The 14,669-nt window shown below is 51.3% G+C and overlaps 1 protein-coding gene and 1 long non-coding RNA gene across 4 annotated transcripts in view; one reads left to right on the forward strand and one right to left on the reverse strand.

Moving 5' to 3' along the window:
• LOC133072512 (uncharacterized) overlaps positions 1–572 on the reverse strand; it is a 56,622-nt gene extending 56,050 nt beyond the window's left edge. For 2 of the 3 annotated variants that reach the window (XR_009696754.1, XR_009696756.1), the window contains exon 1: positions 450–570. This is a non-coding gene — a long non-coding RNA (uncharacterized LOC133072512). Of the gene's footprint in view, positions 1–449 lie in introns of all 3 variants that reach the window. The other variant, XR_009696755.1, reaches the window with a different exon arrangement.
• Positions 524–14,602, forward strand: TMEM140 (transmembrane protein 140). The gene is made up of 2 exons (XM_061165858.1): positions 524–820; positions 13,115–14,602. Exon 2 carries the CDS (start codon positions 13,142–13,144, stop codon positions 13,706–13,708), a length of 567 nt encoding a protein of 188 aa, XP_061021841.1. The 5' UTR covers positions 524–820; positions 13,115–13,141; the 3' UTR covers positions 13,709–14,602.
• The last annotated feature ends 67 nt before the right edge of the window (positions 14,603–14,669 follow it).

Consider the following 14,669-nt stretch of genomic DNA (forward strand, 5'->3'; position numbering starts at 1 on the left):
GGTAGCTGTCTACTGACTTAACCGAGCTTAACCCCAAATCGGAATTTCCAGCTGGTCATGTGAGCACAGAAAGCAATTTTTAAACTCTGGCTAGGAGCCCCTATGATTACAAAAATAAGAGCTCCATTCTGCTCTTATTTTGAAAGGAGATGTTCCAGCTGCTCTAGCATGGGCCTAAACACCCTGGTGAGGACGCTAAAAAGACACGGTTTTGTGTCCAGGGACCCTCAGTCATCCTGCAAAGCTGATTTCTGAAACGGCAAGGACAGAGGCATAGGTGCTTCCACGCAGTCACCGGGGTCTGGAATCTTGGACTAGTCCATCTTGAGGGTCCTTTCTGAGTAAGATTCTAGGTTGTGTTTATCTCGGTTTAAAACATGAGGAGTTTTGAAAGTGTCTTGGCCAGTCTCCTTTCTGGAATCATTGTGTGTTATCATCCAGACACTTACCTGGCTATTTAGGTCTGCTGGCTGGTTGGCTCAGGTGTGGGTAAAGTGCCCAGTTTGGAGAAGAGCAACGTTGTTTACATTCTTTCTTTCTGAAAAGTCACAAGCCACCGGCAAGAAATGAAAGTGAAATCAGGGGACAGTGTCATCAGTCAGCAGAAATGTGCCAAAGTTCAGAGAGCTGTTTACTTAGGCACGACATGCCTGCCAGCCAGTCATAAGCCCGGGGCTGCATTGATCTGCCGGCCCCTCTCCACCGGCCTGGATTCTGGAGCCTGGACACTAGGAAGTCAGCGAGAGAGAAGAACCCACCGAACCTGATTTCCTACTCTTCCTCTTGAAAAGCGCTTTGTGCGTTCTGCATCTTCTTTTCGGTAAGTACCTGCCTTGTGTGCCCAACAGCTCGCCCAGATGCCTGCTGCTCTGGAGACAAGTGGGCTTTCCTCTCAGACCCTGCATTCTAGCCACAGAACCAGGGAAACAACCGGTAGTCAGGGTCTGGGGACCACCACCCACCCCCATGGATGACCCACCTCCAAGAGCTCAGCTCTCCCCTCCTCCTTCCCCCTACTCCCTTCAGCATCAGCCTGTGGGCCTCTGGCCTCTAAGGCGGTGCAGGTAATGCCAATATGACTGGTTAGAAATGCAGAGGAGAGCAATGGGCAGTGGGATTTTGCACCGCGTCTACACAAATAATAGTCTATGGCGCATGAAGTGGAAAAGGCGGCCAAACAAAAGCAGATCACAGGCTTGCAGTAGCTAAACAGGAATACCATGAGTCCTCCTGAAAATACGCACTGTGGACTAAGACTGTCAGAAAGACCTCTCTGCTCTCAACTCAGAAAGAAGACAGTAAGATCTAAGAGATTTTTAGACCTGGTGTTATTAGATTACATTGCTTTTCACAACTTGATGGAAATTCACAGTGGGATTTTAGTTCTGTTGGTGCAGATGTTTCCCCTAAAATTTCCAGTTAGCTTCTTCACCTGTAAAATCAAACGCTCCTTGGGAAAAGATAAACACGCATGTACTTGGGATTGTCTTTCCTTCCTCCCTCGTGACAACTGAAGTGCATTTTTCAGTATCTTCTTCCTAAACCTCACCTCTCCCAAACTCCCAAATCCGTGCCTATGACAGTCTCCTTTTGATTTTGCATATTCCCCTTTCTCAACACTCTTTCCGGCCAACCCACCTGCTTTATCTAATCACTAACACTGTTTTCTAAATTTCACTTTTACATAAATAGAACGCATGACTCTGGAAATATTTTTAATGTGAAAAGAAAAGAACTCTTGCCCATAATGCCTAGAGATACCAGAATTAACATCAACATTTTAGAACATTTCCTTAGTATCTTTCTTGCGGTCACACTGTATAGTGTGATTTTAGACCTGGTTTTTCTAAAGGCTACATAGAGTTTTATTATCTTGATATGTCATAATTTGATTCTAATGTTGCTTCTCATTTTTGGCTAAAGTAATACTATGATAAACATTCCTGTATATAAATCACTGACGGCATTTCTGATTGCTGCCTGACTCATAAGGGGAATTAATTGCCCAAAGGGGTATGATGATTTTTAGTGCTTTTTGCTCTACTGCCTCCCAGAAAGTTTGTAAGAATTTTCACATCCACCATTATTCTATGAAGATGCCAGTTTTATTGCACTCTTGGTATCAAGTGTTTTTATCTGCAGTTTTGATAGGGAAACTCAGACTATTTGGCATATCTTTGATTATTTACTTGAGGTGTAGACTTTTTTTTCATGTTAGTTAATGTGACAGAGTGATTTACAATAAGAAACAGATATTCCATCTCTGTCCCCATAAAACCCTTGGCATTTCCTAAGTGATAACAGAGGTAAATGTGTTTTTTTTTTTAATTCATTACAAACCCTTTTCAACCACCTCTGAGTTTATGTTAATGAGTCGACTTTTGGAAAGTCCCTAAGGAGAGGGGCTGGTTGCCAGGGAAAACCACCACATACTTAAAGGGTTGGAACCTTCAGCCCCAACCTCCAGGGAGGTGAGAGGGATGGAGATAGAGTATGTCACCAATGGGCCAACGATTTCATCGATCACACCTGAGTAAAGAAACCTTCACAAAAAATCCCTAAAGGACAGGGTTCAAGGGTTTCTGGGCTGATGGATGCATGGAGGCGCCAGGAGGGTGACAGGCCCAGACAGGGCATGGCAGCTCCGAGACCCCTCCCCGCATCCTCTGCCCCGAGCGTCTTTAGGGTGGCTGCTCCTGGGCTGTGAACCAGTACTCTGATAACGTAGACTGCTGGCCGGAGTTCTGTGAGCCGCTCTAGTAAATTAATCAGACCCAAGGAGGGGGATATGGGGACCTCCAAGCTGTCGCTGGTTGGTCAGAAGCACTTGTGACTGGGGGACTGCGCCCTCAGCCTCTGTGGGAGGTGCCACCTCCAGGTAGACGGAGTCAGAACGGAACTACAGGACACCCAGGTGTCGCAGAGAATTCCCTGGTGGGGGAAAAACCCTCCACCCTAGTGGAGGGTACAAATAAGCAAAAAAGAGGTTTTTACAGTTAACTACTTTGCATTCCTTCTCAGGTGAAATATCTCTTCATGTGCCTTGTCCATTTTCATGGGGATTAAATGTTTTTTAACTTTTTGGCATAAACATTTTTTTATATTAGGTATAGTAACCATTCCATATTGGTTGCAAATATTTTTCCATGCTCACTGACTTTTAATTTTGTGTTTCCGTTGTATAGAAGTGTACATTTTCCTGGTTAAATCCGTACCATTTTTCCTTTGTAGTTTCAATTTGCTTTTAAGCTCAGAGCATTCTTTTTTCATTCATAAATCAAATATTTACTTTTTTCTAGATCTTTTTTGTCTGCTTGTTCCTTATAGCTCACTACTGGGTCCATGTGAAATTTATTTTGATATGTGGAGTGAGATGAGGGCCTAAAATAGTTTTAACTAATTGCTTCAGCATTAGTTAAAGGAAAGCCCTTCCTTCCACTGAATTCTAACGCCACTCTTAATGGTGTATTAAGAGTGTATTCATAGGCGTGGCTTTTCTGAGATAGTCTGCTCTCTGAGCCATCCAGCCAGTGCCTCCCCACCCTCCTCTGTTGGCTCCACTTTCCCCTTAGTCACCTCTACCTGGGAGCCGGGCACTGCAGTGACCCCAGTGATCAGTCTGCCTTTGGAATCTTCCAGTGAATTGCATCTTCAAGCAAAGTAATATATAACAAGTATCTTTGGAGGTTTAATCCTCAAAGGCACGCATAGTAGGTTCTATAGAAACTAAGACACTTTATTCTGCACCCCTGGACTCACACCTTAGTTTTCTCAGTCCTGTCAAAAGGACAAACCTGAAACAATTTAGTAGCTACCTGACTCATTCCTTCACTCACGGGAAAACAAGCCACAGATCAAGGGAGCATGGCACCTCACGAGCAGGGCAGCACCCTTCCTAGGGATCTGGGGCAAGAGCGAGTCCCACAGAGCACTGGAAGAAGTCATATGACTTGTAAGGACACCCTGACCTCGAAGCCAGCAGGCCCTGCTCCTAGGGAAGGTGAACTGGCTGAGGCTGCTGGAGGGCTGTGAGTGGTGTACGTTAGGCTTCCTAGACAGGTGTTTCTCACGCAGGCTGACTTGGGTTTAGATTTGTGACCTGGGCCAGGTCACTGGAGCCACATTTTATGAGCCTCAATACACAAATGAACTTCATCAGCCAAAACCTGTGGGCTTTGGGAGGAGATCCCCAGATCTTCTGTGAGGACACAGACCTACTGCCCACTCGGCAGCAGGAGGGAGGTGGAGGTCTGACGCAGAGACCTTGGCAGAGCAGAGAACACACAGGAGCCGCAACGTCAGCCCCTTCCCGAGCAGCCCGCCCGCAGCATCCCGCCCACCGGCAAGCACCAGGCCTCAGTGAGCGGCCCTCCACGAGCGACCAGGGAAGATCCGCTCTCTGGGTGGAGGAGGGGGGGCCCCAACGCATGGACAGCTCAGTTCGTCTGAGACTGGCTGTGAGTTATCTTGCTTGAGTTATGAAGCCATTTTATGTGCGCTACAAGCTCCGGGTGAGAGACGCATCCTCCTGTGTGGGCGTGGAGGGCAAGTCCTAGAAGACACAGCTCCCTCCGGCTAACTCAGAAAATACCTTTTGCAAAACGGAAGGACTAAGACTTAGTGACGGTCTATCAATCTTCACCTCCTCCTCTTTCCTTCTGACTGCTGGGGGCAAACTGCGATCACTAGCTTTAGAGCAGGGCTCCTGGGCAGGACTGCCAAAGCCAAGGCCCAGCACTGCCCCCACCCCAACTCAGGAGCTCTCCACACCCCCGGCCCTGCCGCCTGGGGCACGTGCCTCAGGTTTGGGGAGCAGGGCCTTGAGGTGAAGCAGCAGCTCCTGGTGAGGACACAATCCACACCTCTCCCCCTGGCCTCCGAGGCCTCAGGGACCCGGGTACGCTCACCCATCCAGCCTTGTCTTGTCCCCGTGGTCAGCGGGCTGCCACCCCACCCCCAGTCTGTTCCTCTCCCAACGCAGTATCTCTAACCACTGCCCCCTCCTTCTGGAAGACTCTTGCCCTGGATCTTTCACACCCCTCAGGCCTCAGATCAAATGCCCACTTCGCACACAGGCCCTCCCCTGACCCTCCACTGGAGGCTCATCACTTCCTGCTGCCAGGTTCTCTCTTTCACGTCATCCTGTTTATCTGCTTCCCAAATCGCTTCAAAACTTATAATTATCTTTGTGAAAACATGTGCTTGGTGTTTGGTGCCCCAGCCAGAGTGCAAGCTCAAGGAAGGCAGGCCCCTGCCCCGCCCTGCGTGCCGCTCACTGCCCAGGGCCTGTGACTCGGGGACCGTCCTGCGTGTGTGACCCCGGGGGTCACAGGATGAAACCCTGGCCCGGTCAGTACGAGGGGGGACAGTGACTCTGGGCGAGTGCAGGAGACAGAGAGGACAGGAGCAGCGCAATCAAGAGGGACAGCTGAAGGGACTTCCCTGGCGCCCCAGTGGTTAAGACTCCGGCTTCCGATGCAGGCGGCATGGATTTGATCCCTGGTCAGGAAACTAAGGAGTCCCACAGGCCACGGGGTGTGGCCAAAAAGTTTTAAAAAAAGAGTGACAGGCAAAGGCAGTCACTGGTTTCTAGTACTGCTACCTGTCTTCAAACTCTGCTTTAGATCCTGTGAATCTTTTTTTTTTTTTAAGATTTTTTTTTTTTCCTGATGTGACCATTTTTAGTCTTTATTGAATTTGTTACAATATTGTTTCTGTTTTATGTTTTGGTCCCTGTGGGATCTTAGGGCCCCAACCAGGGATCGAACCTGCACCCCCTGCATTGGAAGGCGAAGTCTTAACCACTGGACCGCCAAGGAAGTTCCTGGGTCCTGTGAATCTTAGCACCCCCACGCACCCCCCCGCCCCCCGCCGGCCCCCGGAAACTAACTGCACTGTTGAGTCTTCCCAATAAAAACCAAACGAGAATGGGTCCCAAGGTGCAGGTACTTCCTCATTTTCAAGGATTCCACCCACCCCCCCAACTGAAATTTTTTTTTTTTTTTGACCTTTGCTCCCAGCTGGATAGTCTGCTTGCCAGCAGGGCTAATGAGCAACAAAACAACTGGACCAACAGCGAGTTAATATTAATGGAGCCGCTGAGACAGTCTATCCCGGTGGCTCGCTGGAGGCGGAGGAGCAGCGGGCGCTCCACTCTGCAGTCTCATGGTGCAGTCATGTTTCTGCTGGCCGAGCTGCTTTATTTACATGGAAAAATTAAGTGCATCCAGACGTCACGGCGTTCCATAAAAAGCCACTGTTGGCCCGGCTGTCCACGCAGCCTCTGAAACCCGGGTGCAGCTGCCGTCTTAACACACTCGGGCAACACTTCTGTGGCCTCATTTTCAGAATTAAGAGCCTGGGCTCACATTCCTGCTGCAGGAAACATGACGCGGTTCCCTTTCTTCTTCCCTTTTTGTTTGCTTCTGTCGGGAGCCACGCCCAAACCACCAACACACGGGTCCCCAGCTGTGCGCAGCCAGACACATTCCCTTCCGGGCCGGGGGCCTCCTCTGGCAAGCCGGCTCTCTCCTCCGCCAGGCTCTCTCTCTGACTTTCTTCTGCTGGCGTTTTCTTCCCTGGGCTTCGCTCCCTCTCTGTTCCCGCTGCAGCCCCACCCTCCGCCTCTCCTGGCTCTTCTCTCGTCTCCCCTTCCTCCCCGAACACCGCCTCGTAGGCAGCACCATGGCAGGCACCAGTCCACTTGTACGATCAAATTAGCTCCCTCCAGTCTCACAACAACCCCCAGGAACAGGCCAGCGGGTGCTCTGAGGGCAGGGATGTTGGCGTGGGCAAGCCTGTGACATGCTCAAGGTCATATGCTGTGAGTGACAGGACAGGGCCTGAACCCGGCTGGTCTGGCACTAAGGCCCACGCGCTTGATCGCCACGTCCCTAACCCCATCCCGGAGCCAGCAGCACCAGACACCAGTGAGGCCGGGCCCTCCAGGGACACTGGTCATGAACGCCAGCCCTAACGTCTCCCCCAGAACTCACTTCTCTGAGCCTCAACTTCCTCTCCACGATGATAATAATTTAAGTGATACTTACTAGGTCATGTTCCCCAGGCTGCATGTAAATCACCTCATTTAATTCCCACAACATCTACAAAACACGTTCTATTATTATACCCATTTTCCAGATGAGAAACCTAGGCAGAGAGACGTTCACGTATCTAGTCAATGGCAGAGCGGGGATCAGAACCCTGGACACACAGCTTTAATGCTGATGCTCAGCGGCACTGCTCCACAGCGTCCCCACCGTGCTAGATGAAAATGCCGGGGTGTCTGCCCATTATAGATGTGAGCGCAGGAGGGGAGGACGTGTGCGGGGGCCCAGCCTAGGGAGGACGTGTGCGGGGGCCCAGCCTAGGGAGGATGTGTGAGGGGGCCTGGCCTGGGGAGGACACGTGCGGGGGCCCGGCCTGGGGAGGCAGAGCTCAGGCTCTTAGAGTGATTTCAGTCCTGCCCGACAGGCTGCACCAGCCTCGCCTGGGGAAGCTACTGAGCCTCACGAAGCCTCCGTTTTCCTCTCTGGGACATGGATGTGGTAACAGTAAATGTGTTTCCACAGTGAACTTAACACTGGCCTGACACAGAGTAAACACTCAAAAAGATTCTGAGTTTAGTACTTAATCATTAAGTCCTCAGTCAAGCTAGATTCCTTCTCAGACACCTTCCAGTGATCACAAAGACTTCTCGAAGCAAGTTCTGCCCTCTATTGTCCCCTACAGCTTTCTTAAGTCATTAATGAGAAGAAAAAGCCCGGGAGATGAATTTGTAGCCCATAATAACCTAAAGACCCACTCATTTTTCTTTCGAGCTTCTGTTCCTCAAAACTTGCAAGCTCTACAGCGTCTGATGGCTGCCAAATGATAACACCCAGATTTCACCAGGCAGTTCTCAGGGCCGTGGCAGCGACTGGTCCGCAGCCTCAGCCGTCAATCACACGGAAGTCCATCCTTGCAGGTGGCCTCACTGTCCAATCCCTGAAACTACAAGCTCACACACATGTCTGAGAAAGAGGGGATAAGCTTGAGGAAACTGACGTTTAGGAAATGGGATAAAGAAAAAAATAAACAGAGAAGGACCTGAAGGAAGAGAGCCAGGACAGAGAAGTAGGTCAAAAAAATTAGAGGGAGGCATTTACGAAGCTCTGTGGGCCACGGCTGATGTTCACGCTGCATTCAGAGGTTGCCTGGTGGATATTCACAGACGTGCCAGGGAGTGTTGGGGGTATAACAGTTAAAGACATATTTTGATAGAGACAGATGGCCAGAGACTTTTGTCTAATTTGCACAACATAAAATTCCTTACCCTCATGAGGTTTACATTCTATTGAGGGCTGTAGGTTGAAGACAAAGTATTTAGGATGTTAGATGGTGGGAAATGCTACCGAGGGAGAGCAGGAGAGGGGCACAGAGAGCCGGGTGCTGTGGAGGAGCGTCACAGTGTCAAGGTGCCAGCCAGGGACGGCGTCACTGAGAAAAGGATCTCTGAGCAGAGACCCAAGGGAGGTGGCAGACACGTGATAACGGAAGAACAGTCCAGGCAGGGGGATGCCAGCACAGAGGCCTGAGCTCGTCTGAAGGTTTCGGAGGATGCCCATGGAAGCCAGCGTGGCAGGAGCTGAGGGAGGGGGTGGAAAGCAGGAATAAGGGCAGAAGGCGCCCAGGGGCGGACAGGGCCACTTACAGCCCCGGGAGCCCTGCTCCCCAGGAAGCAGGAGGGAGGCCACATGACTGCAAACGTCGTCCCGGCAAAGTGGACGCCCGCGGCACCCAGAGTCTCCCCGGTAACGAGCTCCACACGACACACCTGCCAGGCACAGCGCACGGTGCTCTTCCCCGGCCCAGGAATCCAGGCGCTCCAGTCTCGTCCCCACCCTCCAGGAGGGAGCGGGGACTGAAGGGCACCCTTGTAGACACTTGCCTGCCTCCCCCATGGGCACCTAGAAGGGCTTATTAAACACTTCATGGATGAAGGAGAATTTCCCGCCGGTGGCCTCTGATGTGAGGGGGCAGTGCAGGGGCCTCTAGGACGCATCTCTTGGGACAGACATACAGGTGGTGAACCCGGGCAAATGGCGAGAAACTAAGTAAGGCCCAACTGTACATATAAAGTCTTGTCACTGACTATCATTAGACCTTCAGGCAGGAAGAATGAACTGAAAAAACAGAATGACATGAGTGACTACAGGGGTAGGAGGGTATTTTTGCTAAGTCAGTGTAGAGAGGGAGTTGTGTGGCATCTCACATGTTGGGACAGATGGAAACGGAATATGTGAAACCACGATTAGAGCAGTGACAAATTGTTTTTAGTGCCTAAGTCACTCTTTGCCACCCCACGGACTGTAGCCCGCCAGGCTACTCGGTCCATGGAATTTTCCAGGCAAGAATACTGAAGTGGGTTGCCATTTCCTCCTCCGGGGGATCTTCCTGAGCCAGGGATCAAATCCCCGTCTCCTGCATTGGCAGGCAGGTTCTTTACCACTGAGCCACCAGGGAAGCCCCAGTGACAAATCAGAAGTTATAAATAAGTGCATGATCAGTATTTGTATACAAGGCACATAATGATTAAGCTGGCAGATATTCCAGCATATAAGAAAGAAGTGTCTGGGAGCTGGAGATTGTAGCTACAGATCTCCTCTGTAACAGAAGGTCGACGGGAAGTTTGGAAAAGTCCATTCTGATTCTGCAGCTAGAGAGAGCACGCGCTGGGCCTCCGGCCATCTGAAGTAAACAAACCAGTGTCGGTGGCAAGAGCCGGCCCCCTGCGCGGTCAGCCCTTCTCAAGTGTTCCTTACAGTCAGGGGAGAGGCCAGGGGTGCACCCGCGCTGGGAAAGCTCCCCGGGCACCGTTTTCTGCTGCCAGGAGCCCTGTACTCAGGGCGTGGGCAGCCAGAGGGTCTGGCAGGGCGACAACCTGCCGGGGCTCTAATCCTCCCTGACACGGCCTCAGGGAGGTCTCACTCTTTCAACATGAAAGTGGCAAGAACATAATTTAAAGACTGGGACCCTATGTCTGTGCCTCTTCCAACCATCATCCTATTGATGTGAAAACTTCAGAGGTGCTTAAACTGAAAAAAAAAAAAACCACGAAGTGCCTCAGATGAATAGTCTGAGAGTATTTTCCTTCTGGTGACAAACGTGAGGCCACACACTTATGGAGTCCAGATTTGTGTCTTGGTTCGGGGGCCCCACTGCCACAAAAGGGTTATGCTTTATGACAACCATTATGACAGCGAAACACTAGCAGCCTTTATTTATAAAGAGCTCATGTACACTGACAAAAACCAAAACTAAAAACGATGGGAAAAAAAAAAGGAACTGACAGCATTCCACCCCCTCTGATTTAAAAAAAAAGTCAACAAACACTAGAGAAACGTTAAACCTTAGTCAACAACAGCAATGCTGTGTCATTTTTCATCATCAAAGATGAAAAGATGAGAAAATTCAATAAGATGTATGAGACAAGCACTCTCAAACTTCTGGGGGAGGGAAACACTGGTTCACACACACAGCCACCATGGCGTTATTTACAGTACTGCAAAACTGTGTTGTAAAACAGGACATATAAACCGTGTACCAAAACAATGTCATAAAACAGAATATATAAACCATACATGATAGTACAGCTAACCCAGCCCTTAAAAACATTGTTTAGGAAACATTTCTAGTGACAAAGGGAAATATTCACGCGACAGGGATGTTTACAAAGCAGGATACACACACACATATTTGTGCAACCCCCAGCTACATAAAACAGTATAGAAGGAAATGTGTTGCTGGGTGGTTATTTCTACAACCTTGACGTTATGAATGATTTTTAGTCTTGTCTCCATACTTTCACATTTTTCTGATTTTCTACAACCAACATGCATTACTTTATTAAAAACAGGAAAGACTTCACTTAAAAATAGCAACAGTGACTCAGCAGTCTCCCTTCTGCCCGCTGAGGGAAGCACAGGCTTATCATTAAAGGGAATTAAAGAGCTCACTGGGCTGAGAACAAGATTACAAGGATTGCTAAAGGCCAAAACCAAACAAAAAACCGGGGTAGGCTCTTAGGAAGGCAGAGAAGGGTGCCCTAGGGTTTTCCAACCAAATAACCATATCCTTTCACTGGGACATGTTTAGAAAAAAGAGGCTAGGCCGAGCCCCCAAGCCCTCTGTCCACACCCCGGGAAGCGAGGAGCAGGCACCCAGCACAGCCCCTCACCTCACGAAGCTCTGCATCTTGTTAGAGGTCCGACAGATCAGTACGTGCGGCACCTAAATGACGCTATGTGCCATTTTCATTCATTCAAAAAAACAAAAGTTCCTACTGCGTATCAGGCACCATTCTGGGGATAAAATAGACAGACTGTTCCCCAGAAAGATTACAGCAGGCGGGAACACATAACCTGGCCTTCGGCTACATCAGAGTGCGGGCTGAAGTAGCCTGAGAAAGTTGGTGAAAAATCAGCAGAACCCAGAGAGGCAGACAACAGGGAGTTGGTGATGGACAGGGAGGCCTGGCGTGCTGCAGTCCATGGGGTCACAAAGAGTCGGACACGACTGAGCAACTGGACTGAACTGAACTGAGGGGCAGCAGCTGAGGGGGTGGGCGGTCGGGAAGGGGGACGGTGGGCAGGGGCAAAGCGAGGGAGGGAAGACCGAAGGCAGCAGGGCCGGCCTGGGGAACCCAGGTTCAAGTTTTCAGCTGCCCCAGGCGGTGGAGCTGGGACTGAACTCTATCTGCACGAAGGGCTGAGAGGAAGGAAACCAGGACTGCCACCCGCACGTCTGCTCATGGGCCTCTCAGCTCCAGCTTTGTTTCGTTCTCTATTGAAAACCTCCAAAAGGTCAGTCCAGAGAGGACAGGAAGTCAAAAACAAAGGCTCTGGGTGCCTGGGGAGCTGCTGTGAGGCGGCTGTACAATCTCCTCTGAGAAGCCCCAGGAATCTTTTTGCATTAAGCTTGATGATAACCTTTCTTCCAAGCCCAAGTGGAACAGGCTTGAAATAGGAGAAGTAAGACGGAGCATTTATACACAGGCAACCCAACTCCCAGCCTACTGGTTCCTGGACCACTGAGGCAAGTGGAATCTTATTTCCCACTACACAGTGGTATAAATCTGGATTCCAGCCCTGGAAGTCCATCCGACACCCCTAAATTCCTACAACCATCAAAAACTTAGATACAGGCTTTTACAAATATCTGTTAATATGCAAAATTGTGCAAACTATGTTCTTGTTGGCAATTTTTCCCATGCCATGGGTTGGACTGGTTAAAAACTTCTCACCCTACCAGTCTAATAACATGGACTAAACACATCATTTTAATATTTGATACATCTTTCTGTCTCTGCCAAAGGAGTTGCTGATAAATCCTTATTCTCATCAGCCACCTACTGCAGACTGAATGTCTGTGTCCCTCCAAATTTGTGCACTGAAGCCTAACCCCCAGCATTTGGAAGTGGGGCCCTGGGAGGTGATTAGGGCTAGAGCAGGGATTCACACTATCCCCTCTTGAATAGGATCAGTGCCTTAAAAAAAGAAGCCCCTGAGAGCTCCCTTGTCCCTTCCACCCCACAAGGACACAGCAAAAGGTGGACCATCTGGGAACCAGGAATCAGGCCCCTACTACACCCGGAATCAGCCAGTGCCTTGATTTGGGGCTTGCCGCCCTCCAAAACCAGGAAAACAAATCTCTGCAGCCGACGAGCCACCCCGTCCACAGTAGCCTGTGGCAGCAGCCTGTGCGGGTGGACGCTGCCGTCCCCTACAGCCTGTCCGCATCCGGTCCCCTCTCACGGCCTTCCTCTGTCTTTCCACGTGCAGGACGAGTGTGGGGTGGTCAGGCAGACCCTCCAGCCAGCATGGGGAGAGGGGAGGGGCTGTGCCTCCCAAGGGGGCTTCCAGAAGCTGATTGCCAGGGCGGTCCCCAGGGGCCACCGCTGGCCACCACTCCCCGCACTGCCCACCACGATGGGCAGCCGTGGCCGGGCTGGGTTTGGTTTTGTCTTGAAGGAAGTAGGCCACAAGTTTCTGTGGAATTCCAGAACAGGAGCTTGAGAAGAAACTGGGAGGGAGGCAGGGTGAGCTGGACATTCACGGTGTGACCTCCCCTACAGGGACCCAGGAGGCGCCCTGCGAAGGGCATGAAGATGATTGTCCTGAAGTCAAAGCGGCGGAGCCAGCTGCTGTTCCTCGGCACAATGGCCCTCATGATCACGGTCATCTGCCTGCTCTTCTTTGCTCTCCTCTGGAAGGCCGGCAACCTTGTGGACCTGCCCAACCTCAGGGTCGGCTTCTACAACTTCTGTCTCTGGCATGAGGGCGCCGGCGCCCTGCAGTGCTACCAGTTCCCGGAGCTGGAGGCCCTGGGCGTGCCTCGGGTGGGCCTGGCCCTGGCCAGGCTCGGCGTGTACGGCGCCCTGGTCCTCACCCTTTTCGTCCCCCTGCCTCTCCTCCTGGCCTGGTGCAACAACAACGAGGGGGAGTGGCAGCTGGCCGTGGGCTTCCTGGCCACATCCTCCGCGCTGCTGGCCAGCGGCCTGGGCCTCTTCCTCACCTACACCTGGAAGTGGCTCCAGCTCTCCCTTCTGGGACCCGGGTCTCTAGCTCTGGGCGCTGCCCAGGCCTTGCTCATCCTCTTGCTTGTGGCCACAGCTGTGTTCCCTCAGAGAGCAGAGGACAGGAGCTGGGGAGCTGCTAGCTCCGTCTAAAGGCTTACGTGATCGCAAGGGTTCGCTTTGACCTGTGCTCAGAGAAGGCTGCCAGAGAATGCACGGGCCGGTGTGTCTTCCCGGCCACCCTGTTTCACAGCCAGTCCTGAGCTCCAGCTGGAGCAGGCTGGACCCACCACGGAGGGGTTGGGTGCCCAACGTCAAGGAGGACAAGACGCAGTGAGGGCAGCCAGCGCCCCTTTGGCTTCTTAGGATAGGGTGGTCTGTCCTTTGGGACTTCTAAGAACACCCGAGAACCACGTAACTCATTGTCGCAAGAATTCCTGCTTTAGTTAAGTGACCTGAGCAAGCCATTCTGACTTGATCCTCAGAACAATGGGGAGATAAGGCTTCCTGTCACTGGGGCCAGATTTCCAGGACAAGCTGCCAAATGCCAGACGGGAACACGGTGATGGTTTATGAAGGAATGCCTCGGTGTTCCCAGGAACCCAGCCTAGCAAGCTCCCCATCTCCATTTGAGACAATGCTCCCAAAGGCCGAGGAGTGATCTGAGGGATTCACAGAACAAAAATGCACAGAGAACAGTCTGGCGGTTTTGAACATTCCCCTGAAAAGGTTCCTGGGCCTGAAGACAGAACAAGGGTCTAACCACTGCGTATGAACAGACCTCTCCCAGCACGTGACCTGGGCGTTCAGGAGCCCAATAGGCCAGATCCCTGGTCAGGAGAGGAAGCTGAACGGGACTGAACCGGCCCACGTGAATGTAGACGCCGCATCCCCTCCCCTCTCACCCGGCACCGGAAAGGACACGAGCACCGCTCACGCGCGGGGGCGCTTTGAGTATCCTTCAGCATCTGTTACACTGACAATCTGTACATCACGTGACCGGCTCACCCCTGTGCAGAGCCACACTCAATAGAGGCAGAAACACGGGCTCCAGTGTGATGTCTTGCCGTCACTGTCTCTTTGGGGCTCCTATCCCACTCTTACTTTCTAACTG

This window comes from Dama dama, chromosome 18, assembly GCF_033118175.1.
Source record: "Dama dama isolate Ldn47 chromosome 18, ASM3311817v1, whole genome shotgun sequence".
Taxonomy (NCBI): domain Eukaryota; kingdom Metazoa; phylum Chordata; class Mammalia; order Artiodactyla; family Cervidae; genus Dama; species Dama dama.